A 27500-nucleotide genomic window follows, 5' to 3' on the forward strand; every position below is an offset into this window, starting at 1 on the left:
AGGGCTCCTGCACTGTAGCTCAAAGGAGCTCAAAGAAGCACCTCCTGCAGGCTTTTGAGCTCTTTTGAGCTCTTATTTTTTCTGCCTAGAAACACCCCTTCATTTTAACCAATGTGTCCGTGAACACTTTGGCTTTTTCAGGCGTTTTCGGGGATGTGCCCTACAGACAGACCCCCCCCCAACTCATGTTTTTGAGAGGAGCTAGTGCCCCAAAGAGCTCAAAAGAGCTACAAAAAGCTAAAAGAAGCTCCAAAATGCGCAAAAACGTTCCAGCTTTTTATTTTGTTTATAAAGTGGTTAAGAAAATACTGTCTAGGAGGGTCTGTGAAAAAAAAATAGCTTATGTTCAAAAAAGCTCAAAGAGGCTCAAAGGAGCTTGAAGAAGCTTGAAGAAGCTCAATAAAAACATGCACAAGAATACAAAGAAGTACAAGCTTCCTTAAGCTGAAATAAAAGCTCAAATGCCTGTAAGACCCCTTTCACACTGGGGCGGTTTGCAGGCGTTATTGCGCTAAAAATAGCGCCTGCAAACCGCCCCTAAACAGCCTCCGCTGTTTGTTCAGTGTGAAAGCCATTGAAATCAATGGGACTGCACGGCTTTACCACGGTAATACCGCCCCTAAACAGCCTCCGCTGTTTGTTCAGTGTGAAAGCCATTGAAATCAATAGGACAGTGCGGCTTTACCACGGTAATACCGCGGCTATAGCCGCGCTATACGAAGGGTTTTAACCCTTTTCCGGCCGCCAGCGGGGTGTTAAAACCGCACCGCTAGCGGCTGAATACCGCGGTAAAACAGCACTAAATATAGCGCTGTTTTACCGCCGACGCCCCCTACCGCCCCAGTGTGAAAGGGGCCTAAAAGCAGTTTTTTTTTTTTTTTTTTTGAGCTGCAGTGTGCATGAGCCCTAATACTACAAAATGGATACATAAAAAAGAAGTACATACATTTTCATGAAAACAAATATATATGTATAATTTTAAAGCAGATTTATAGCTGAATGCCAGTGAAAAAAAAACTCAACAAAAATAAAACAGTTAAATTAGAAAAACAGCTTTTGCTGCAATATTTAACTTCAATCCAGAGATGGTCCCTGTAGTATTCTTTTTTGGCATTAGATGTCCACTGTTTGATGGTCAGCATCATTTAACCCACTTCTTCTAAGCCTTGATTATCCTGGACCAACCACAGCCTCTGACTGGACAGCAAAAGAAGCAGCACAGTGATAAGCTCATCTCTCTGTCACTATGCATTCCCTTCCTATTGGCATGCTTCTTGTCAGCAGAAAAAAATTGATTGGCTCCTTGTTCTACATCTTCCTCCTGCAGCAATACCCCCACAGAGGGTAAGTATTGGGTTCCCTACTGCTTCCAGTGATGATCTGCCCTGTACCTAGACCCAGCAACACACCAACACATTAGTGGTGATAAAGAGGCTTTATTAAATGCAGCAATAAGTTATGAAGGAACGAGGCGGTTATCAGGATTTACAATATTAAATGCAAAGGCTTAATAACAATAATACAATATAGCAGCCAGGAGTATTTTTACACTTAGCCCCAGTTCACACTGCCGTCACTTGTCATGCGACTTGAGAGTTCAAAGTTGCATGACAAGTTGCGCCCCATTAACGGCAATGGAACCATTCTAATTGGTGCTCCAACTTAGAAACTCTTCACTTTGGGGTGACTTCAACACAACTTGCATTGACTTCTGTTAAAGAAGTCGTATGCAAGCCCCGATAAAGTCGCAAAGGGACATTGGATTAAAAGTCGTGCGACTTTGAAGCCACGGCAGTGTAAACAAGGGCTTATTCAGGCATCGGTGAGGTTTCTGCTGGAAGTGATTTAGGAGGCTGTAAAGCTGCCCAACCACTTTCACACAAACACTGCAATGTCACACCACCCACCTGATTTTGCCTGGCATGTATGACGGCCATTGCAGGTGTTTGGCAGGAAGCTCTCTATGTGATAGCAAAAAAGTTAAGTAAAAAAAGTTAAAAAAATTAAAGGATAAGTTCACCTTCGGAAACGTGTTACATGTTCCACCTGTTTTTAGGGTGGAATATGGAGCATGTTCCTGCTCCTGCAGTGGCTAGACGATCTGAGCCCTATGTGTGACAGCAGTACAAGGAGAAGTTCCATGTACCAGCTGTCACTTTTTGAAAAGCCAGTGTCAGTGCTGGGTTTTGTGAATGAATGAACTACAAGTACCAACATCCTTTGTGGCTATTGGCTTGTAGTTCTCAAAGAACTACTACAGCACTGTTGAGCGGTGTGGTAGTTAAAGCAGAGTTCCACTTAAAAGTGGAACTTCCGCTTTAAGGAATCCTGACCCCCTGACATGCCACATTTGGCATGTCATTTTTTTGGAGGAGGCGTGGGTACCTAGTTTTGACAGGTAGCCAGCTCCCACTTTCGCTTGGGCCGCCTGGGTGGCCCCTCCCTCCACACAATCTTCTGGGACAAGTCACAGGTCCCAGAAGATTGCCCAGCCATTCAGGACGCGCAGCACGACATGCAGTGCTCACCCGGCTGTGAAGCCGCAAGCTGTCACAGCCGGGTGCCCACAGTAGTGATGCCGGTGCTGTAGAGAGGAGAGAGCCGAGGCCTCGGGCGACCGCATCGCTGGACTGTGGGGCAGGTGAGTTGGTGTTTATTAAAAGTCAGCAGCTACACTTTTTGTAGCTACTGACTTTTAATAAACACAGAAACTTTAATTGATTCTTCCTGTCAGTGTGAAACAACTGTCTGCCTGTACGATGTAGCTTACTCTGACAGTCTGCTGGAGTCTAAGAGCCTGGAAAGTATTGCATTAGTCATCAGCAGATTGCCGGCGCAATGCTTTCCAGGCTCTTAAAAAAAAATAGTAAATGCAAATGCTTTTACCTGCAAAAAAATTGCATTTATTATTTTTTAAAAGGTAAACTTATCCTTATCCTTAAAGGTGAACTTTTTTTTTCATTTTACACTAAATCATTAAAAAGGAATCCCCAAAACATTTTAATACCCCCCACATTTAATAGCCCCCCACCATCAATACCTCCATGTACACCCTAACATTGGGTGTGCCTACATACAAAAATGACTGCTCTACACATATTAGGTATCGCCATGTACTGCAGAGTGAGAGCAATAATTCTAGGGCCATCATTCACTGTTAAAGGATAAGTATGGCCAAAGCTATTTTGGCCATACTTCGCCTATGGATCACAGGAGTGCAGTTTGTGCTGCACTCCTGTGATCCATTTTCAGCCGACAGCAGGCTGAAGCCCACTGTCGGCTGATGTCACATATGGTCGATATCCACCAGAACCCTGGACCGTCACCTGGCTCAGCCTCTTAGCAATCCACTAAAAGCCCGAGCCAGCCCCTCCTGCCCCTCCACAGCCCAGCACTCCAGTGAGAGGAGAGCAGAGAGCCGAGGCTCTGAGCGGAGCGGGAGAACTGAGTGATCAACGGTCTGGAGTATAAATGTTTTTTGTTTTTTTTTAAACCTGAACTTCTCTTTTAACTACAAACTGTTGAATTTAAGGGCTTTTAATATGTCATAAATGAAACAACTTTGGGTACCATAGTTTGTTGCTGTATCACAGCAGCACGCAATTTTAAGGCTTGACATGTTTGGCATTTATTTATTCATCTCATCTTTTATCTTTTTTTTTCTGAAAATGAAAATATGGTTTTTCTAAACAGTAGCACTAATATTGTGTTACATAAAAATTGTCAGCTGCCGCCATTTTATTCCCCAGGGTCTCTGCTTTAGAAAATATATAATGCTTTGGGGGTTTTAACTATTCTTCGTGCCAAAAATGTGCATTTTAACACGTGCAAATAAAATGCCAAAATGGCTCTGGCATTGAAGGGATAAGCACTACAGTTAAATATCTTTCATCTTGTACAAACTCGCTTTAATTAAAACTGTGGCCTGTCTCTGCATTACAAAGTCACTGTTGTGATTCCTGTGAATGGAGTATCTGCAGTAGTAAACAATTTGTGCTGCCAAAACTGTTAAATAAAAGTAATATCTTTACAAAAAGTGCACTAATTATGAAGTTGGTAGCATGTGAATGAAAAGTTTGCCCAGCTGCTTGAGAACCTCATCATTACATGAATACCTAGGTTTTACTTGGCTGCTGCTTTCTTGTTTATGCTGAATAAGGTTTAATTTAGAATATTGTAACATTATTGTGCACTTTCTTTTATCCCCAAAACAAATACACTTAGGGACCAATTTAGTAGTGGAGTGATTTTTAAATTGTCTGCAAACCTGTGTTTAGCTCAAACATCCAGTTAGGTCTGAAGGAGGCTATTTTTTATTTTGCCAAACTTACTGGGTGTTTGAAATAAATATTCCCAGAGCCAGTATAAAAATAATTGGTTTATTAATGAGTAAAAAATTCTTCCATGCAGTTTATATATTTAAAATAGTTGAATCCTAACATATAACTGAACTAGATGTGCAGTGAAAATAAAATAGAAAGACCATAATAAAATAAAGGGGTGATGGATTGGATAGGATTCATTGGGAAAGAGCCTGGGCAGATCTGGGGAGGACCTATTTTTTCTTTTTTTTTTCCTTTAGAACGATAGAGTGTTCGTAGCTGTTTTTATTTAACCATGCACATTACACACAAACTTGCACATACAGCTTCCATGAGAGCTCACTACATTGACCTGTCTGCAACAGATCCCACTGGGTATCCCCAGGTCTGTTCTTGTTTTTTTCATTTTTCTCTCCACAGTTTTCCTCCAGCTCACCTTGGGTCTTTTTGGGTCCTTCCTAGGAAGACTCTGATCATGGAATTTGGTGGGTTCCACCAAATCTTCATTTGTGCATTTTGACTTCTTTGGTGATAGGCTTTGACACTATTCCTTTTGTTTAGCCTACTATTGCAGATTTCTGCGTTGAGCCAAAGGATGTTCAGGACCCTTCTCAAAAATCTGACTTTTCAGACTTTTGCTTATTGTTTTTCAAATCTTCTTGATAAAGGACTACTTGCTTAATAGCAAGCTTTCTAATGTTGTCTAGTTGCTGATGAACTAACCAAAATTCACTCCTTGGGTGGCCCTGTTGTCACCCTCCCAACCGACATCCTTTGATTTGAAAATTTAAGAAACCAGGCAGAAAGTGTTGTCTGAACAGTAGCTACATCCAATTAGATGCAGATGTTGGATGGGTATTCTGGCAGCTGGTGGAGCCAGCTGTCGAAATAGAATAGTGCAGCATCTATTTTGCAGGTTGAACTGAAAGATCTAATAGTGTATGGCCAGCTTAAGAACATAACACTTGAACAGTCTGATCTTTATGATAATGCTTATATTCTTAGCCATCCTGGTGTTTCTGAATGCTGCAATTGCTTGACAGGTAATTTAGATTAGCTAGATTTACACTGATCTGTGTGCATGCAGTGTGCATGGTAATGCACACATAGGTGTGAATTGAACCATGTTGGTTTTTAAGCTTTTTCACTTTTTGATACCTTGCAGCCTAAATATGTGACATTTTCTACAGCATTGATAGCCAATGCATCCCATTGGGTAATAAATTTAAGAGAGCGAACAAAAGTCCTGGATGGCTTAACTCCAATGTAAAAATGCATATAAAAGCAAAGGAGAAGGCCTTCAAAAAATACAAGGTTGAGGGATCATCATCAGTATTCAGACTTTATAAAGAATGCAACAAGAAATGTAAGGGTGCAATTAGGGTGGCTAAGATAGAACACGAAAGACACATAGCGGAGGAGAGCAAAAAAAAGATCCCAAGAAATTCTTTAAGTATGTAATCAGTAAAAAAGGGAGGACAGACCATATTGGCCCCATAAAGAATGAAGAGGGACATCTGGTTACAAAGGATGGGGAGATGGCAAAGGTATTGAATTTATTCTTCTTCTCAGTCTTCACAAGGGAATTGGGGTGCTTCAGTAACCAAAACTGCAGTGTTTATCCTTATGACACATCACAGAAAGCACCTCCATGGTTAACAGAGGACAGAATGAAAATTAGACTTGGAAAACTTAACATTAATAAATCACCGGGACCAGATGGCTTGCATCCGAAGGTACTTAGGGAACTCAGTCAAGTAATTGACAGACCATTGTTCCTAATTTTTACTGACAGTCTACTGACTGTAATGGTACCAGGTGATTAGAGAAAAGCCAATGTAGCACCAATATTTAAAAAGGGCCAAAAATACATCCCTAGGCATTACAGACCAGTTAGCCTAACATTAATAGTATGCAAGCTCTTGGAGGAGATGATAAGGGACTATATACAAGATTTTAGTATCGAGAACGGTATCATTAGCAGTAATCAGCATGGATTCATGAAGAATCGTTCTTGCCAAACCAATCTATTAACCTTCTATGAGGAGGTGAGTTGCCATCTAGATAAAGGAAGGCCTGTAGACGTGGTGTATCTGGATTTTGCAAAAGCATTTGACACAGTTCCCCATAAACATTTACTATACAAAATAAGGTCCGTTGGCATGGACCATAGGGTGAGTACATGGATTAAAAACTGGCTACAAGGGCGAGTTCAAAGGTTTGTTGATAAATGGGAAGTGTTCGGAATGGTCAGAGGTGGGTAGTGAGGTCCCCAGGGTTCTGTGCTGGGACCAATCCTATTAAATTAGTTCATAAACGACCTGGAGGATGGGGTAAACAGTTCAATCTCTGTATTTGCGGACAATACTAAGCTAAGCAGGGCGATAACTTCTCCGCAGGATGTGGAAACCTTGCAAAAAGATCTGAACAAATTAATGAGGTGGGCAAATGAGGTTTAATGTAGAAAAATGTAAAATATTGCATTTGGGGTGGCAAAAATATGAATGCAATCTGTACACTGGGGGGAGAACCTCTGGGGGAATCTAGGATGGAAAAGGACCCGGGGGTCCTAGTAGATGACAGGCTCAGCAATGGTGTGCAATGCCAAGCTGCTGCTAACAAAGCAAACAAAATATTGGCATGCATTAAAAAGGGGATCAACTCCAGTGATAAAACGATAATTCTCCCGCTCTACAAGACTCTGGTCTGGCTGCACCTAGAGTATGCTGTCCAGTTCTGGGCACCAGTCCTCAGAAAAGATGTACTGGAAATGGAGCGAGTACAAAGAAGGGCAATTAAGCTAATAAAGGGTCTGGAGGATATTAGTTATGAGGAAAGGTTGCGAGCACTGAACTTATTCTCTCTGGAGAAGGGAAGCTTGAGAGGGGATATGATTTCAATTTAAAAATACCGTACTGGTGACCCCACGATAGGGATAAAACTTTTTAGCGGAAGGGAGTTTAACCACTTGCCACCCGCCATATAGCAAATTGACGGCGGCAAAGTGGTTTCAATAACCAGACAGGACATCATATGACGTCTTCAGGATATTAAGCCGCTGCGCGCCCCCGGGGGCACGCATTGCAGTGATCGTTGACGAGGTGTGTCAGTCTGACACACCGCAACTACGATCTCGGTAAAGAGAGTCTTTACCACATGATCAGCTGTGTCCAATCACAGCTGATCACGATGTAAACAGGAAGAGCCTGTGATGGGCTTTTCCTCACTCGCGTCTGCCAGTAGAGGAGAGCCGATCGGCTGCTTCTCTGACGGGGGTCTGTGCTGATCGATTATCAGCACAGCCCCCCCGAGGATGCCTACACTGGACCACCAGGCCACTAGGACCACCAGGTATGCCACCCTAGACCACAGGGATGCCAATCAGTGCCCACAGTGGATGCCAATCAGTGCCCACAATGGATGCCAATCAGTGCCCACAATGGGCATCACTGATTGGCAGGCATTATTGTTTGGCACTGATTGGCATCCATCAGTACCAGTACATCAGTGCCACCTATCCATGCCCATGAGTGCTGCCTATCAGTGCCCATCCATGCCACCTATCAGTGCCCATACGTGCTGCCTATCCATGCCCATCCATGTTGCCTATCCGTGTACATCCGTGCCACATATCAGTGCCACCTATCAGTGCTGCCTATTAGTGCCCCATCAGTGCTGCATATTAGTGCCCATCATCAGTGCCCATCTATGCCACCTCATCAGTGCCACCTCATCGGTGCCCATCAGTGCTGCCTTATCAGTGCCCGTCAGTGCAGCCCCCTCAGTGCCCATCAGTGATGGAGAAAACTTACTTATTTACAAAGTTTTGTAACTGAAACAAAATAAAACATGTTTTTTTCAAAATTTTCGGTCTTTTTTTAATTTGTTGTAGCATGACCGCGCAATTGTCATTCAAAGTGCGACAGCGCTGAAACCTGAAAATTGGTCTGGGCAGGAAGGTGTATAAGTGTCCTGTATTGAAGTGGTTAACAAGACACGTGGCCACTCATTAAAATTAGAAGAAAAGAGGTTTAACCTTAAACTATGTAGAGGGTTCTTTACTGTAAGAGCGGCAAGGAGCGGGGAGCATCGATAGTTTCAAAAAGCTATTAGATAAGCACCTGAACGACCGCAACATACATCTAATGCCATCTGTCAGGATAATGTTAATTGCAAAGGAAATCCTGGTAAGAGATTTTCAAAATGATGACAAAATTCTGGGAAATACCATAGTTGTGAAATATTTTCCACAGGGATTCTCTGTGGATGCTAATGAGATATACCATTCTTTGCTTTACTCTTGGGTATACTTTTGTAACACCCTGATGTTTAGGCAGTGTTGCTATTAAATTTATTTACCAAGTGATAGTTGCCTTGGTCAATTGTTAGGAGGTCAATTGATTTTGCCCTAATTCTGGAATTGCTGCACTTCTCTCTTCTGTCGTTGAAGATGGCTGGGTATCTGGTGACATTAGATAAGACAAGGTCATTGCAAGGACAGATTAAGAATGAATGGGGCATCTCAGCCAATGGGCAGGGATTTTCTTGGGTCCCTTGGCCTGCTGGGAGAGCCTATTTATTTGGGTGAAGTCAGGTGATTGGGGTTCTGTGCCACCTGGATGGCTGTCTGGGTGGACGTTTGTCCTATTGCCCCAGGCTGCTAGGCTAGAAACCTAAGGCCTATCCCGGGGGCATCTAGCTGCTAGGCTAGCTGAGAGCCTATCTAGAAGTAGTGCAGGGTTGGGACTGCGGTCTTGTAGTCCAACCAGAAGTGACAGTTCGGCCGGCTGGGGGAACCAGTCATGGTCGGAGGTAGAAGGGAAGCTGTCGCCACAAAGGGACCATCCACCTTACTACCAGAGATCATTGTGAGTAAGCTGAGGCCAGTATCAGAGCAGACTTCTCGCCAGCAGGGGATGGTGAAGAAGTGGGAAAGCATCAGCAAGTGCCAAGTTAGGAACCCAGCGGGACAGCAGAGGTGACGCTTGTGAAGTGCCAAGCCAGGGACCTAACGTATCAGCAGGTGTGAAGCTTGAGGAGTATCTGTGAGTGCCAAGCAAGGGACCCAGCAGTGAAGCAGGGGTGATGCTTGAGGAAGATTCTGAGTGCTACAGTGAAAGAGCTCAGGGGATCCGTTGGCTAGTGGATCTGAAGTCTAGTGAGAGAGACTGGAAGCTCATTGAGTGAAGACCCACAGTGAGTGAGTGTGGGGCAAAGAGAACCATTCGTGTTGCAGATAGTTGAACACCTTTACCGTTAGTAACAGCTACAAGATTGTTGCCCTAGGAGACAGCTGTCCTACCTATACAGAAGTGATGTCCGGCTGGAGGCCTTCACCTGTATAGCTGTCTACCTCTAGAAGTCTCGGAGTCTGCCAATTAACATTGCATCTACCTAAGGGTGTCCTAGCCCTAACCCTCTCTCCAACAGTTCTGTTTAAGAGACAATAAATCTCTTTGCATTCAAAATTCCATTTCATCTTGCATTACACCCACCATGCCTTGTTACTCACTCTACACTGAAGGATGTCAGCTGTCCCTAACTCTGGAGGTCACCATTAGGCCTCAGGGGCCCTGGGAATTTTATACACTTTAATGTAAAAGAAAATATGGTCTGAACAGGATTTGCCTAATCTTCTAATCTAAACTCTTTAAAATTTGATCATCTAGTCTAGTGTATGAAAATCTAGTTTCAAGTATATTATTTTGCTAAGCACTTTTCTTTAAAAGATAGCAAATGAATGTCCCACGAACTGTTGCATCCTGAAGGATTATCTCTCATGGGAGCTCAATTATCATGGCAGTTTTCTGCTGCCGTTTTACTCTCCCAAATTTCCCTGAAGATCATTTTCAGTAATTGTGGTGTGAGGTGAAATCAAACACATCCTCTTGTATTGGATATACTTTATGTAAAAAAACACTTACAGTCCACTGTACTGAATGAAGACAAGAGACTATAACTCTATTACCCTGATATATACAGTATATATACACTATATTGTATTTCAAAAGTACTGTGACACCTGCCTTTACAAGCATATGAACTTTAATGGCATCCCAGTCTTTGTAGGGTTCAATACTGAGTTGGCCCACCCTTTGTATCTATAATGCCCCGTACACACGGTCGGACATTGATCGGACATTCCGACAACAAAATCCTAGGATTTTTTCTGACAGATGTTGGCTCAAACTTGTTTTGCGTACACACGGTCTCACAAAGTTGTCGGAATTTCCGATCGCCGTTCGTGCTGTGCGGGGGCTTGGTGTTGGGGCCCTGACCTTGACACAAGTCCAGTCCATGAACAGGGTGGGGAGGAGTTCATGGACCAAGAATTGGTTGCTTCAGCGTGACCAGTTCTCTCATATGCCTTTGCTCCGTGAGATCCGTGAGAATAATCCTGATGATTTCAGGAACTTTCTCAGGATGACGGACCCCGTATTTCACCGTTTGTTGGCTTCGCTGACCCCCTATATCAGCAGGCAGGATACCTGCATGAGGCAAGCCATCACTCCGGAGCAGAGGCTCGTCGATACCCTGCGGTACTTGGCGACGGGGAGAAGTCTGCAGAACTTGAAGTTCTCGACAGGCATCTCCCCCCAGGCTCTGGGTATCATTATCCCAGAGACCTGTTCTGCCATCATCCAGGTCCTGCAGAAGGAGTATATGAAGGTAAGATTTTTATCATATTTTATTGTATTGAATGTTTGCATGTATTGAATATTGTATTTCTTTCCTCATTCCCTAATTACCATTATTGTAATATGCTGTGAATGTCCCCTTTGTCCTCATTCATGCTGGAATTTTATGTAATTTTTTTTATGTCCTTCATACATATTTGCCTTCACTTACCTCCCCAGCATGCTCTCCTGCCCTTATATTCACCTCATGTAGTCACTTAACAATGTATTTTATCAGCTCCATAGTAGTGCTTTAACCCAAACACCCCCTAAAATGTTTAGAAATGTGATTTGTGCTTTAAATTCAGGCAGAGTGCTAGAGGCTTTTTTTTTGTGGTGTCCCCAAATCATTTTGAACCCTCCCTCCCCTCCAACTGCTAAGTCAGCTGATCCCAATTCTCTATCTATCCTCAATCCTCTATCTGCTGACTTTGCCAAACCCATACACACTATACCCATCTCTTTAGTGGTCAGATTTATGGATGAATTCCCCAAAGCATGTAGTGCAAGGGCCTGCCTGTATACTTTCAAATGGTACTGTTTCAAGTTTTTGTATACTATTATTATCTTGATAGGTAATAGCAGAATGTCCAAATGTGCTCAAATGTGTACAGTGTGTATTTATATCTTTGTATTATGACACTTCTTACCTGTCCAGTGGGCTGCCAATAGTGTAACTAAGGAGGGGCTGTTCCAAGTAATACCCATTATTTAGGCATTCATCTCTCAATGAAGTGGAGAGGGTTACCTGTCCAAGATCCCCCCCCCATAATGTTAGAAATGGCCCATGAGAGGGGGGGGGGAATATGATAGGTGTACCTTATACTTTGGTGTTGTAAAATTCCCCTTAATAAATGTTACCTGGATGTTGGCCAAGAATGTTTGTGTCTAATCTGCTTTCCTTGTTTGTGCAAAAATACTAATTTATTTTTGTTTTCCTCAACAGTTTCCTTCCACGCCACAGGAATGGCAGACGGTGGCCTCCCACTTTGTCCAGTGGTGGGACTTTCCTAACTGCGGAGGGGCAATTGATGGGAAACACGTCCACATCGTCCCACCACCCAACTCGGGGTCATACTATTATAATTACAAGGGGTTCAATAGTATTGTGATGTTGGCGGTGGTGTCGGCTAATTACGAGTTCCTGTATGTGGACGTGGGGAAGAATGGGCGGATGTCCGATGGTGGAGTCATCGCCCAGAAAGAGTTTTACAGGCGTCTCCAGAATGGCAGCTTGGACTTGCCACCTCCAGAAGAGAATGTGGAAGGACTCCCATTTGTCTTCGTTGCGGATGAAGCATTTGCGCTGGGGGACCATCTTATGCGGCCATTCCCGATGAGGACCCTCACCCCGGAACAGCGGGTTTTTAATTACCGGCTGGCCAGAGCCAGAAGAGTGGTGGAGAACACATTTGGAATCATGGCCAGCCGGTTCCACCTATTTCTTACACCCATCCATATGGCGGAGTATAAACTGAATCATATTATCCTGGCGTGCTGTGTTCTACATAAATTTTTACGGCAACATTCTGCCAACTGTGCTGGCTCAGTTGGGCCTGAGGCTGGAATTATAAATGAAACAACCCTGACGGCGCTTGAAAGTGGCCGTCCTGGCTTGCCCTCCCTGAGTGCCTGTGATGTCCGGCTAAGATACCTTGAGTTCTTTGCTGGTAGGGGGGCCATCAATATGCCAGACAATTTGTGAAACCTTGATTAAATAAAACAAAAATTAAGCAAATCTTTGGTGACATTTACTGCTTGTGTTTGTTTTAGCTGACCCTGACCGAAATGTGGTGAGTCCTGAAAATGGAGTGATTGTGTAACCTTATACAAAGCACTGTTGGTTGTTATTTACTAAAGGCAAGTACACTTTGCACTACAAGTGCACTTGAAACTGCACTGAAACTGCACTTGTAGTGCAAAGTGGATTTGCCCTTAGGAAATAACACCCATTGTCACAGAAAACAGCAATTACATCACCACAAAAGTGTTGTAGCGTTGAGACAATAATCCACACATTCTTGATTAACAATCTTTTTAATAACTGCACAATCACATGTGCATTTAGAAAAGGTTTTTTAAAACAAACCAACATGTTTGTTGTATAACAATTTTTGGGGTGGCATTATCAAAAATAGAAATGTCCATTTAAGATAAAACAGGCATGTGTAAAACCAACAAGAAAGACACAAATCTTGAACTTACAAAGTTCACATATGGTAAAACTTGAAGGCAATATCAGACATGAGTATTTAGGAACTGTGTTTGATATTGTGTTCAGATGGGGTGAAGTCACCCCAGGCAAAGCCAAATTTTGAAGATGCACACCGATTTATGAATGTCAACATGTGCTAGCTGCCATCACGGGGGATCAAGGGACGTGTTATGGGGGAGCAACCCCTTCCTCTCAGTTGGTTTATTATTGAAGAAGGGGTTGCATCCCCAAAACGCGACCATTGATCTCCCGTGATGGCAGATAGCACATGTTGGCACACTGTGTGCATCCTCAAAATTTGGCTTTTCTAAAAATCGCTAAAACATTTTTAACATTGTAGCGTACAAAAAAACAAAGGGATTTGGAGGGGTTTTAAACTCTCCCCAAAACATCAATGATGTTATTATTTTTTTGAATAACATCATTGATGTTTTTCTCAATGTTTTCCAAAGCTAAATTACACCCCATGATCTCCCAAATCAGGATCTGTGCACTTTCAGAGGTGAAATGCCCTGGATCCCCAACATCACGATCACCTAAAAAGAGAGAAAACCAAAAAAAAACAGGTATTATAAATATGCCGGCATCCATCTCTTACCTGAGTCTGTGGTCGCAGACACTCACCTGTTGTGGTGCCAATTTCCACCACGTCTTCTTCCTCCTCCTGCTTTTCTTGGGTTGGGGGTATTTTCCCTTCTTCCTGAGGTGGGGGGTCTGTGGTCTCCTCGGATGAGGGGTGTCCTCCGAGTCTTTTCTCCCCTATGTAAAACAAAAATGGTATAATTAGCACACAGATATTTGATGGCCGAAATATAAAGATGAAACATTGCTTGGAAGTGGGGTACAATTGTCTATTTTGGCAGAGTTCCAAGATGTAGCATTTTTATTGTCCGTTGTCAAGCTTCAAGACTTTACCTGTCTTGTCCAAGCTTCACAGATGGAGACCCCCCTATAGTATCCACTGGAGCACCTGTGTGGGCCACCTAATAAAAAGGGTGTTCAGGTGTCCCACACTAGTGCTCCAGCGTCCAGATGTGAAAACAGCTGCTGAGTGTCCTCTCCTTACACAGAATCTAGTTTTCATTTCATTCTAGTCACAAACCCATCTACACAACCAAATATTTTTCATACAAGTAGGCCCTAAAAAATGTGGGCAAATGCATATGGCCTAAACAATGGTGTTTTATAGGCCGAAAGAAAAATGTTTCATACGAACGAATAATGGGCCCATGAACATGAAAGTTGCCATTTTAAACTGTACAACACTTAAAAGAAAAGCACATGGAGAAGCACGAACGTAATAAAGACAAAAAGAATTGGAACACAGCACAACTACTTACTTTTTTGCAGCACTCTCCGGATCTTTCTGTACTGCTCGGGCTCTCTTAATTTCAGGTCCGACCACCGCTTCCTGAGCTGAACTTTCGATAGTCGTACCCCGAAATTCCGGTGCAGACTTTTGACCACTTTCGCAATGATCTTGGCCTTTCTGATATTGGGGTTGGGGTAAGGTCCATACTTTCCATCATAGTCGGCCTTCTTCAGGATGTCGGCCATCTCCAACATCTCCCCAGAGGACATATTAGAGGCCTTAAATCGTCTCCTTCTGGATCGGGACGTTTCCGGATCCGGGCTTTCCTCCTCCTCCTCCTCGTTGCTATAATAAGCTTGCACCTGCTCTGACTCCACCATGTGCTCTTCACCCACTGCGCCGAATGAAAAGGGGCGGGGAATAGACTAGAAAGAACGTCAGGGGCGGGCGGAGTTACACGCATGCGCAGTGTGTATAAAGCGTAACACGCGTGCGTAGTACATACGATCTGTGGGCGGAGGAAGGAGTATCGGAGGCGCCGATCGTGATAACGAAGGTAAGAGCCAAACTTGGGCCTATACTGCTTCTAGATTGAGGCCTATATTGTAACTAGATTAGGAGAGCTTTGCCTGACATTAGGGTTTGTCTTGTGTTGTGTCTTGCAGTGAAAATGGATATCTTGAACGATACCGACTTTATGGCAATCTTCATTGACATGTTCAGGGAGCTGCCTTGTCTGTGGCAGATAAACCACCCACATTATAAGAACCAAACAAAGAGGAAGGCAGCACTGGATCAATTGCTGGAAATTGTGAAGCAGGTGATCCCCACGGCAGACACCACCTATTTGAAGATCCTAATTGGTGGCCTGAGGAGCACTTATCTAAGGGAGCACAAGAAGGTCCAGGATTCGCAGAGATCCGGAGCAGCAGATGACATCTATGTCCCCAGGATGTGGTACTATGACAGGCTGCATTTTCTGGCAGGCCAGACTGAACCCAGGTCATCACTCTCCAGTCTTCCTTCCATGCTTCCTTCCCCCCCAGCTGAGGCTTCTGATGCCCAACCTGGGCCTTCCAGGCAGCAACATGTGGAGGAGCCCAGCTTGAGCCAGGTATAGCATTCCTCTAAATAGTTCAGGTTGTCCAATCAATGATGTTAACTAGATGTTAGTTTGGAGTACTAATTTATGTTTGTGATTGATGATGCAAAAACTAAAACCATGTCCCCTTTTCATACACAGGGAAGTCTCAGCCAGGAGGTGGCCGGGCCGAGCGGGCTTCCTGATATGCAGGTCCCTCCCCTACACCCGCAAAGAGAAAGTGGCAGGAAGAGGAGTACCCTAGAGGAGGCTGCCATAGGTCTCTTTTGGAAGGCTACAGAGGCCCTGGGAGCACCCCACACTGTGGAGGAGGACTTTGCTGGCACAGTTGCCTGTAAAATGCAGCGGATGGAGGAGGGCCAACAACTCATTTGTGAGTCCTTAATGTTGGAAGCTCTCAATAAGGGGTTGAGGGGCCAAATAACATCTGCTACCCACATTTGTGACCTCACACATGGTCCTCCTCCTCCTCCTCCAGGTCCTTCTACTTCTCCTCCTCCTCCAGGTCCTACTCCTCCTCCTGCCACATCTCCAACAGCAGAGCCACAGCCGGGAAGGAAGCATGGAAAGAAGACCAGAAAGTAATGACCCTGGGTCCAGTCTGGTCTGGCAAAAGATGCAGCCCCTTGTGGTACCACAGCCTGGGGACACAGATGTCATCTGCTGCTTTCCGGGTCTCTGGGACTTCTGGACCAGACTGCACTCCCTTACATATGGACTCCTCAGGCCACCAATTTTGATGTTAAAGAATTGATGTCTGCCCTGGGGGTCCAAGGCTTCGCTAATTTCTGCTGTTTCTGCAGTGTTGCCTCCCTCTTTGTTTGGTTCTGAGCCCTTAATAAAGGATTTTTGGTTTCAACTATACTCTCCTATGTGTGTTTTACTTCAAAAAGGACAGTTTGTTTGTGAGGAGGCAGGTACATTTCTAAAGTACAATGTGAAATTAACAAGGGACACCAACACCAAACAATCTCCTTGAGATTAAATAATATAAGATATCAATGGTGTTGTGGTAACTTGACACATAAAACACACACAAAAATATTCTGGAGTAAAACTAAAACTAAAATAAAACAAAGATCAGCCTTGGAAAAAATACAAACCTAAAGAAAAAAAAATGCCTTTAAAAAAAAAAAAACAAAATAAAAAAATATTTTTGTCAGATGTGACAAATCAAAATATATTGAGGGAATCCCGATAAATAACAAAGAAAGAAGTTTGTGAGAAGTCTGTGTGAATATGAGCAGCAAAACTACTTCATTCTTCTCACATTATAAAGAAGAAGAGAGTGCGCCGTATTAAACCATTTTTAACATTGCACCGTGACGAAAGTGTTGTATCCATTGCGAACGCTAAGTTTACCAGACCGAGCTGTTCCGTCTCGGAATTTCTTCTGAGCATGCGTGGTACTTTGTGCGTCGGAACAGGCCACACACGGTCGGAATTGACGCGATCGGATTTTGTTGTCGGAAAATTTTATAGCCTGCTCTCAAACTTTGTATGTCGGAAAATCCGATGGAAAATGTCCGATGGAGCCTACACACGGTCGGAATTTCCGACAACACGCTCCGATCGGACATTTTCTGATCTGACCGTGCGTACGGGGCATAACACTTCAGCCTTTCTGGGAAGGCTTTCCACAAGGGTTAGGAGTGTGTCTATGGGAATGTTTGACAATTCTTCCAGAAGTGCACTTGTGAGGTCAGACACTGATGTTGGACGAGAAGGGCTGGCTTGCAGTCTCTGCTCTAATTCATCCCAAATGTTATCTATCAGGTTGAGGTCATAACTCTGTACAGGCAAGTCAAGTTCCTCCACCCCAAACTTGCTCATCCATGTCTTTATTGACTTTGGTTTGTGCACTGGTCCAAATCATTTGGTGGAGGGGAGATTATGGTGTGGGGTTGTTTTTCAGGGGCTGAGCTTGGTCCCTTAGTTCCAGTGAAGGGAACTCTTAAGGCATCAGGATACCAAGACATTTTGGACAATTTCATGTTCCCAACTTTGTGGGAACAGTTTGGGTAAGCCCCCCTTCTAATCCAACATGACTGTGCTCAAGTGCACAAAACAAGGTCCATAAAGACATGGATGAGTGAGTTTGGGGTGGACGAACTTGACTGTACAGAGTCTTGACCTCAACACCTTTGGGATGAATTAGAGCGGAGACTGCGAGCCAGGCCTTCTTGTCCAACATCAGTGCCTGACCTCACAAATGCTCTTCTGGAAGAATGGTCAAACATTCCCATAAAGACACTCCTAAACCTTGTGGACCGCCTTCCCAGAAGACTGTATATATATTGAGAGAGATATTAGGAAGAATAAATATATAATCAATTAAATGAATTTACACATCAAATCGCTTTTTTTTTTAACTATTAAATGCTATAAAACTTTAAACCTGCTATAAGTACAGGTTTAAAAGAAGCCAATTAAGTTTTAAAGCTCGTAGACACTCACAAGAAAGGTTACAGATACTGTTTTGCAAAATGAAAAACACCTTGACTTACTGTAAAAACATAATTGCCTTTTTAAAACCTGCACTTATGTACTACAATAATAACAGGTTTCCCTTTTTGTCATTTTTAGAGCTTTAAATAAAAGTGATGTCATTTTAATTTCATTGGCTATATTCTATAACAAATTCCCTAATCACATATCTCTTTCCCAGTAATTGTATTGTCTCTATTACCTCTGCCTTCAACATGTCTGCTTTATTATTTCTATGTCTGCTGATTTTAACTCTTTTAAACATTTTTTTAACTGCATCCTTTACCTCTTCTATGTCTAGAGGTTCTTTTTCAAGTGGTTGTATTTGTGAATTTCTGCTGTGCTAAGTCTGCACTATTCAAGATGGTCTGGAAATGCTCCGCCAATCTTCTCAGCTTTGCTAGCTAAGTTTCCCTCTTTATCCTTCACAGCACCATCACTAAAACCTCTTTTCAATGTCTTGATTATTCTGTACAATGCATACTGCCTACTACAGAAAATTTGAAGTGGGAAAGCAAATAAATAAATAAGGGACTCGCTTAAAAACTGGAGGAAAGAAAAGTGAAGGTTTTTGCTTGTAGGTTGCATCTTTCTAATGCAAGGTAGAAAATCAGAAAATAAAAATAACTATAATTTAAGTTTATATGAGAAACTCTGTTAATTTTGTTTCCTTCGTTTTTTTTTACACGTAACCCTCAAACATCCTTTAAAATGTGTATCTCTAGGCAAAACCATTTTTTTAGGTTTAAATAAAGGTAGGCCTTCTGTTAAGTTTTTAGTGTTGTTTGTGTGTCAACGTGGAGACTCATCCCTCTATTTGCCCTGGTGACCATTGTCTCTGAATGAATGTGAGGGAAAATGCAAACTTTTATGCCCTGTACACACGGTCGGATTTTCCGGCGGAAAATGTGTGATAGGACCTTGTTGTCGGAAATTGTTGGCTCCATCACACATTTTCCGTCAGAATTTCTGACACACAAAGTTTGAGAGCAGGCTATAAAATTTTCCGACAACAAAATCCATTGTCGGAAATTCCGATTGTGTGTACACAAGTCCGATGCACAAAGTGCCACGCATGCTCAGAATAAATTAAGAGACGAAAGCTATTGGCTACTGCCCCGTTTATAGTCCCGACGTACGTGTTTTACGTCACCGCGTTCAGAACGATCGGATTTTCCGTCAACTTTGTGTGACCGTGTGTATGCAAGACAAGTTTGAGCCAACATTCGTCGGAAAAAATCCATGGATTTTGTTGTCGGAATGTCCGATCAATGTCCGACCGTGTGTACAGGGCATTAGAGTTATCCCCTGAATAAGAGGTAGGAAGCAATCTTCTAATGTGGACACCAGTTCCAGAAACAACTGTCAAAAGAGATTTGGGAGATTTCCTAAAATTTCTTATTGCGTTTCTTGGGCAGAAAGTGAAGGGAAAATTCCCCAATGATACACAGATAGCAGAAAATAATTTTGCAGAGGTTTTGTACATTTTCAATGCTTTGCTCTCCCACTGGAAAATAATCCTTTTTTCTTTACCAATCAAAATACTGATAGTATAGGAGACACATTTTCCCTACTTAAAGTACATGTAGACTTTGTCTGAAGTCTGATAAAAGAGATGATTCTTTTCTGCAGACAGACTTTGCAGTATACAATTACCTGCTGTATTTGAAGTTACTGGCCTGGCCTTTGCTTCTGATTTGGTTTCACACAGAAAGTCATCTATAGATGGGCTGAGAAGAGGCCTGCTTTCCTGTTGCTCATTCACAAGCTGGAAATTGAAAAGAGAAACATAATGAAAAAAGCCATGAGAGTAATCAGTTTAAAAAAATACATGGCGATCAAGCTTGACTGGAGAAAAAGCAAGTCTTTTTTCTGCGTACGCTTGAGACTTTGGTATTATTTAACCATAACAGCCACTGGGGTTAATTTACTAAAGGCAAATAGACTGTGCACTTTGCCAGTGCAGTTGCACTCTGCAAGTGCAGTTGCTCTAGAGCTTAGTAAAAGAAGGGAAGCTCTGCTGATCTCCATTATCCAATCATGTGCAAGAAACAATGCTGTTTTTTTCTTCTTTGCATGTGATTGGTATTCTTTGCAAACTGAGCTTTATCTCGTTTACTATGCAATTGTATTCTGACAGCCAGAGCGTCTGTCAGAATACAATATCCTGGCTGGGGAGGTTTTCTTCACCCACCCTTTGTGTGGACAGAGCCCATTGGCTAAATGAAAAAACGAACCGTCTACGGCCAGCTTTATTTTCAGGAACTAACACTTTCACTTGAAGGTAAGACCAATTAATCAGATAATACATTAGTTTTCAGGGCCAAGCTAACTCCAGTAAGGAGTTAAAGGTCAAGGTATAGTTAGACTTATTGTCAGGGGTTTGGGGGTTAACTTTAGTATTGGATTAACATTAAGTATTATTATATGACAGTTAAATATTTTAGCATTAGTTTGGAGGTTGGGAGTGATATTCTTAAGGGCTATGTGCTATGGTAGGTAAAGTGCTGAGGGTTATAGGGCTTAGTTTACAGGGTAAATTAAAATGTTGTAGGGAAGGTGGAGTGTTATTTTTAAAGGGTAGTTTACATGTAAAGACTAAAGGGGTTAGACTCTAAATTATAATTAAATACATTTTACATTTTAAATTGCATATTTATTGTGCCAAAAAAAATATTAAATGTAAAAATAATTTAGCAAGTAAAAATATTCATATATAGGTGCGTCTCAAAAAATTAGAATATCATCAAAAAGTTAATTTATTTCAGTAATAAAATTCAAAAAGTGAAACTTATATATTATAAAGATTCATTACACACAGAGTGATATATTTCAAGCATTTCTTACAGCTAGTGGAAATCCCAAATTCAGTATCTCAGAAAATTAGAATATTACATAAGACTTAAAAAAAAAAAAAAAAAAAAAAAGATTTTTAATACAGAAATGTTGGCTTACTGTAAAAGTATGTCCATGTACAGTATTGTATGCTCTTAATACTTGGTCAGGGCTCCTTTTGCATGAATTAATGAATTACTGCATCAATGTGGCGTAGCATGGAGACGATCAGCCTGTGGCACTGCTGAGGTGTTATGGAAGCAAGGTTGCATGGATAGCAGACTTCAGCTCATCTGCATTGTTGGGTCTAGTGTCTCTCATCTTTCTCTTGACAATACACCACAGATTCTCTATTGGAGTTTAGGTCAGTCAAGTTTGCTGGCCAATTAAGCACAGTGATACCATGATCATTAAACCTGGTATTGGTACTTTTAGCAGTGTGAGCAGGTGCCAAGTCCTGCTGGAAAATGACTTCAGCATCTCCATGAAGCTGGTCAGCAGAGGGAAGCATGAAGTGCTCTAGAATTTACTGGTAGAGGGCTGCGCTGACTTTGGACTTGATAAAACACAGTAGACCAACACCAGCAGATGACATGGCTCCCTAAATCATCACTGACTGTGGAAACTTCACACTGGACCTCATGCAACTTAGATTCTGTGCCTCACCACTCTTCCTCCAGACTCTGAGACCTTGATTTCCAAATGAAATGCAAAATTTGCTTTCATTCAAAAAGGAGACTCTGGACCACTGGGCAAAAGTCCAGTCCTTTTTCTCCTTAGCCCAGGTAAGACACTTCTGAAGTTGTCTCTGGTTCAGGAGTGGCTTGACACAAGGAATCTGACAGTTATGGCCCATGTCTTAGATGCATACATGTGTGGGGGCTCTTAAAGCACTGTCACCAGCCCTGGTCCACTCCTTGTGAATCTCCCTCAAATTCTTGAATGGCCTTTGTTTCACAATCCTCTCAAGGCTACAGTTATCCATGTTACTTGTACACCTTTTTTTACCACACTTTTTCCTTCCGCTCTCCATTATTATGCTTGGATACAGCACTCTGTGAACAGCCAACGTTTTTAGAATTGACCTAATTGTGGCAGGTGTCAATGATTGTCTTCTGGACAAGTTTCAGCATTCTTCCCCATGATTGTGTAACCTACTGAACCAGAGAGACCATTTGAAAGCTCAGAAAACCTTTACAGGTAATTTTGAGTTAATTAGCTGATTAGAGTGTGACACCATGAGTCTTCAATATTAAACTTTTTCACAATATTCTAATTTTCTGAGACACTGCATTTTGTGTTTTCACTAGCCATAATCATTAAAATGAAAAGAAATAAATGCTTGAAATATATCACTCTGTGTGTATTGAATCTATATAATATATGAGTTTCACTTTTTGAATTGAAATATCGAAATAAATTAACTTTTTGATGATATTCAATTTTTTTGAGATGCACCCGTAATTGTTGTTGGTTTAATCAAGCCATACTTATAATAAAACAAATCTTGTGTAAGGAAAACATAGTGCTGTTGTCTGATGCAACACATTGTGCTCTAGCTTTAGTTTTTTAGCATACTTAATAAGGATGGTTCTTGGAATATTATTCACAACAAATGTTTCTTCCTGTGTACTTTCTCATTAAATGCATTAGTTCCATTGTGTCACTGTTTACTACTTGATATTAATTTCTCACTGCCTACATTAGTAGGACCATAATATTTCAGAAGTAAACCTACAAACATTAAATCTACTAGGTGCTGCTCATGAGTAATTTGTAATACAAGTCAACCAACATGGTAATTATTGTTTTTTTAGAACCGTTTGTACTACAATAACAGTAGAATTACATGGTGATTTGTCACTGCTCCTGAATTCAGAGCAAAGTTGCCACTTCATGTAGGCTGTGACTGCTTGTACTATGTGGGATCAAATAAAAAAAATGTAGAGGGTGTAGCTATCAGCATTGTCATTGCTAATTCACAAGCCTTTAGCATGTCAATCAGCACCCGGCCACACATTATCCCGTGGCTTAGTGGATTGACAGCCCTGCCTCTGTTGCTGAAACCCTCCTAGGGTAGGCTGCAGTATCTGTAAGAGGGAGTTCATGAGACACAAATGAAGGAGCATTTGGCTCATTTAGGGAAGGTTAAGGAAGGCCTTTGCATCACATCATGTCTGAATTTTGGTGCTTGTTTGCACCTTTATAAGAGAGCCTGTAGTTAACTGATTTAAACACTTACTGGGGGTTTGCAGTTTCCTTATCTTTTAACCTTTGCCTATGTTTCTGTTTAAGCTGGTGCCATGACTGCTGCCTGAGGTTTCCTGTTTCAGGGTGGCTCATTTCTCTTGCCGCATCCTATGGAGCCACCCTTCAGGTACCAGAGCTGTGTCTCCCTACATTGTGTGCATCTATAGAAACACACAGCCCCATAGCTTAGAATGGCAAGGCACTGCCCTACTCCTCCCTTCTCCAAGCTGACAAACTGACTCTAGACTGTACTGTACCCTATTAACTCTTCTCTGTGGAGAACGGAAGATCAGGGAAGCAGCATTGAGAGGGCAGGAGCCAGCAGCACTAAAAGTTGTAAACCGCAAGTGCTAGAGTAAGAATTTTAACCAATAGTTGGCTGGGGTTTTTGTTTTAATGCTCAATGTGTTAGGCTAAAAAAAGTGAGGATTTAATACTACTTTAAAGAAACTGTATACAATGATGAATAATGCATAATATAGATTATGGCTTTATGTACAGTTTAATGATTGATGATTTACAAGATTCAATTAAAAAATGACCATATGTGTCCTTATTATGGGGTTTTATTTTTAAAACTGATGATACTTTCTAAACAAGACATCCAGGTTGTATCAAAACAACAATTTACCTCATGAAGAAATATGCCAGGGTGGATGGGTAATGGGGGTCACAGGGATAGCTAACAGTTGGTCAGTAGAAGAAACACTGTAGAGATGACAAGATATAGTGTTGTTTCTCTCTAGCAATGTCAAAGAAATCCACTGCAAATCAATATGCATCATCATCGAGAAGAGAGGGCATGGAAAACAAAGGTATCACTGACATAGGAAACAAGAAAGGCTTTAAAACGCAGAACTGTTTTCTGTTAAAGGAAGACTCTAGTTTAAACTAATATCATGTAAATAACTTGTAAGCAGGTTGAAATGCTGGTTAGTGAGACAGCTGCTACCCCAGCCAGGAGGAAAACAGTTAACATATCCAAGATCTGCCTCTCTCCCTGTGCTTATAATAAAAGGGGGGAGGGCTCTGCCTAGTCAGACAGTCTGCATGGGTGAAAAGACACAGACAATCTTAAGGCACATCACAGAGCTGCTGTGGCTGCTGCTGCAGCTACCAGAGAAAGTCTTTACTGCCGCTAGGAACCTTCCAAATGTAAGTAAATTGCTGGGACCTGTTGTCCTTGCTAAAGGACATCAGCTGTAGAGATCTGCCACTGTGCACTGTGCTGTGTATGGACTCTTGCCTGTGCAGGTATGCTGGGGCAGTCAAAAGCCTGAGTTAAGGATTTGTTGGGGAAATAACTGTATACTTTGGAATTGTTATGTTGAGAGTTTTCAATAAAGCTCTTAAAACTTTGTCCTAGCCTGGTCTAAAGTTACTTAAAGGGGTGCATGTTGGTAAGGACTTATGTGGAAGAACAGGGTCTGTTATGCACACACGCAGTAAAGTTGTGGCATGCTGTTGCTAGGAACAACAAGTACAAGAGAAGGATGATATGATAGCCAGACAGTGGGAGGGCAGTACTGGCAGGAGTGACGGGTCTTATGCATAGTAAAGGAAACGGTCCGTGCCCCAGAAAACAAGCCCGGAACCACGTGGCGGAGACCCTAGGGACCTAGCCATATGGTACATTAGAGAAAAGAGTTAATTATGCACACGCATGGGGTCTGCGATGGTGCCTGGCAGGATCTCGTTCTGTCACTGGGCGATAGGTGGCAGAGTCAAGCTGGACTGGGGGAATGGAAAACTGCTCTGTGGTGTCTCCTTCAAATTGTCGCATTCCTGAGCAGGTGTGTGTATCGTGGGACTGGGAGACACCTGTATGACAGTGTGTGTGGGGTGTACAGCTTCCTGCTAAGTCAGGATGTTGCCATAATGTTGATGCAACATGAACATGCCCCCGCCTGGTTTTGGGCATTAGCAAGTGCATACAACGGAGAAAGGAGAAACGTGAGAGAGAGCAAAAGGCCCTTGTGCACTGGGCGAGTCGGCCCCGCTCACAAACTGCTACAAAGCTTACTTGTATAAAGGAGCAAAATCACTTGTGTTAGCTCCACTGCCAATACTTATCAAGAAGGGATCATACCATGTGGTCTGTAAAGTGGAAGTAAATGGGTGAGCAGACTTGCAGATTGTGAGATCAGAAATCTACAGCTAGCATTTATAATTTGTAAGACCGACCTGGTTGACTGTGAATATGGGTTTTTACGAAAACTGATTAAACTCTCAGTCATTTCCCATCAGTACACTTTAACCGTTTGCCACCTGCCAGCCATCATATGATGGCCAGGCAGCGCGGCTCTCATTCTGGGAGGGCGTCATATGACGGCCTTCCATTTAAACAGGGAATGCACGGGATCGTGTAAGCGCATCCCTGTTCCTTCGGTGGCGGCGTGTCACGGAGACACCGCTCGCCACCGAGGGGGGTGAACAGCCATTGGGCATGGCTGTTTACCATGTGATTGGTCGCAATGAAGTCACGGCCGATCACAGGTGGTACCGCCCCACTTTGCACGGTGCATGCACACGATTTCGAGCACGCTGCGCGTGCACGTCGGTGGCGGCGTGTTCCTGGGAACACTGCTCATCACCGACACTGGTAAACAGCCATTGGCCGGTGGCTGTTTACTACGTGATCGGCTGTGATCCTTTCACAGCCGATCACTAAATGTCAACAAACCGCGGTAACGAGATGTTACCGGGTTCTACTTCTCACACACCAATCATGTATGAGAAGGAGATTGCGGTAACATCTCGTTACCGCTTACAGTGTACACCAATCAAACTGATTGCCCTTCCAATAAAGAGGAACTGTCACCACCCATCAAAGTACCTGTCACCACCCATCAAAGTACCTGTCACCACCCATCAAAGTACCTGTTACAGTTCATCTGAGTACCTGTCAATCCATATGAGTACCTGCCACAGTTCATCTGAGTACCCGAGTACCTGTCACAGTCCATCAGAGTACCCAAGTACCTGTCACAGTCCATCAGAGTACCCGTCACAGTCCATCTGAGTACCCGAGTACCTGTCACAGTCCATCTGAGTACCTGAGTACCTGTCACAGTTCATCTGAGTACCCGAGTACCTGCGTACCTGTCACAGTCCATATGAGTACCTGAGTACCTGTCACAGTTCATCTGAGTACCCGAGTACCTGAGTACATGTCACAGTCCATATGAGTACCTGAGTACTTGTCACGGCCAATATGAGACCGAGTACCTGAGTACCCGTCAACACCCTTCAGAGTACCTGAATACCAGTCACCAGCTCATCAGAGTACCTGCGTACCTATCTGTAGCCCATCAGAGTACCCGAGTACCTGTCACCAGGCCATCAGACTACCAGAGTACCTGTCACCAGGCCATCAGACTACCCGAGTACCTGTCACCAGGCCATCAGAGTACCCGAGTACCTGTCACCAGGCCATTAGAGTACCCGAGTACCTGTCACCAGGCCATCAGAGTACCTGAGTACCTGTCCCCAGGCCATCAGAGTACCCAAGTACCTGTCACCAGGCCATAGGAGTAACAGAGTACCTGTCACCAGCCCATCAGAGTAACCGAGTACCTGTCACCAGCCCACCAGAGTACCCGAGTACCTGTCTGCAGCTCATCAAGTTACCCGAGTACCTGTCTCCAGCCCATTAGAGTACTCGAGTACGTATTTGCAGCCCATGCCAAATAGAATTTATGTTGGGGTGTTTGCTTTCCAAAATGGGGTCATTTTGTGGGTAATTCCATTGTCCTGTTGCTCAAGGACCTTCAAAAGTGTGATAGGTAGGAATTAAATGAGATGTGTAATTTATGCTCATAGAATGCCTGAAGGTACTACTTCAATGTTGGGCCTCTGTATGTGGCCAGGCTGTGTAAAAGTCTCACACATGTGGTATCGCCATACTGGAAGAGTAGCAGAATGTATTTTGGGGTGTAATTTTTGCTATATACATGCTATGTGTTAGAAATATCTTATAAATTGACAACTTTGTGTAAAAAAAAAAAAAAGCGTTTTCCTTTTTTTTCCACATTTTTCAAAAACTTCTAGAAAAAAATGAACCATTCAAAAGACTCATTATGCCTCATAAATTATACGTTGGGGTGTTTGCTTTCCAAAATAGGGTCATTTTGTGGGCAATTCCATTGTCCTGGTGCGCCAGCGCCTTCAAAAGTGTAATAGGTGGTTGAGAAATGAGATGTGTCGTTTATGCTCGTAGAATGCCTGAAGGTGCTATTTCAATGTTGGTCCTTTGTACGTGGCCAGGCTGTGTAAAAGTCTCACACATGTGGTATCGCCA

The 27500-nt window shown here is 42.8% G+C and overlaps 1 protein-coding gene across 4 annotated transcripts in view; it reads right to left on the bottom strand.

Annotated features, from left to right (window-relative positions):
* PEX5L (peroxisomal biogenesis factor 5 like) overlaps positions 1–27500 on the bottom strand; it is a 364561-nt gene that overhangs the window by 120316 nt on the left and 216745 nt on the right. For all 4 annotated transcript variants that reach the window (XM_073626273.1, XM_073626275.1, XM_073626272.1 and 1 more), the window contains one exon: positions 19772–19883. In XM_073626273.1, coding sequence (XP_073482374.1) covers positions 19772–19883 — 112 coding nt within the window. The remainder of the gene's footprint in view (positions 1–19771; positions 19884–27500) is intronic.

This window comes from Aquarana catesbeiana, linkage group LG04 (genome assembly GCF_042186555.1).
Source record: "Aquarana catesbeiana isolate 2022-GZ linkage group LG04, ASM4218655v1, whole genome shotgun sequence".
NCBI lineage: Eukaryota > Metazoa > Chordata > Amphibia > Anura > Ranidae > Aquarana > Aquarana catesbeiana.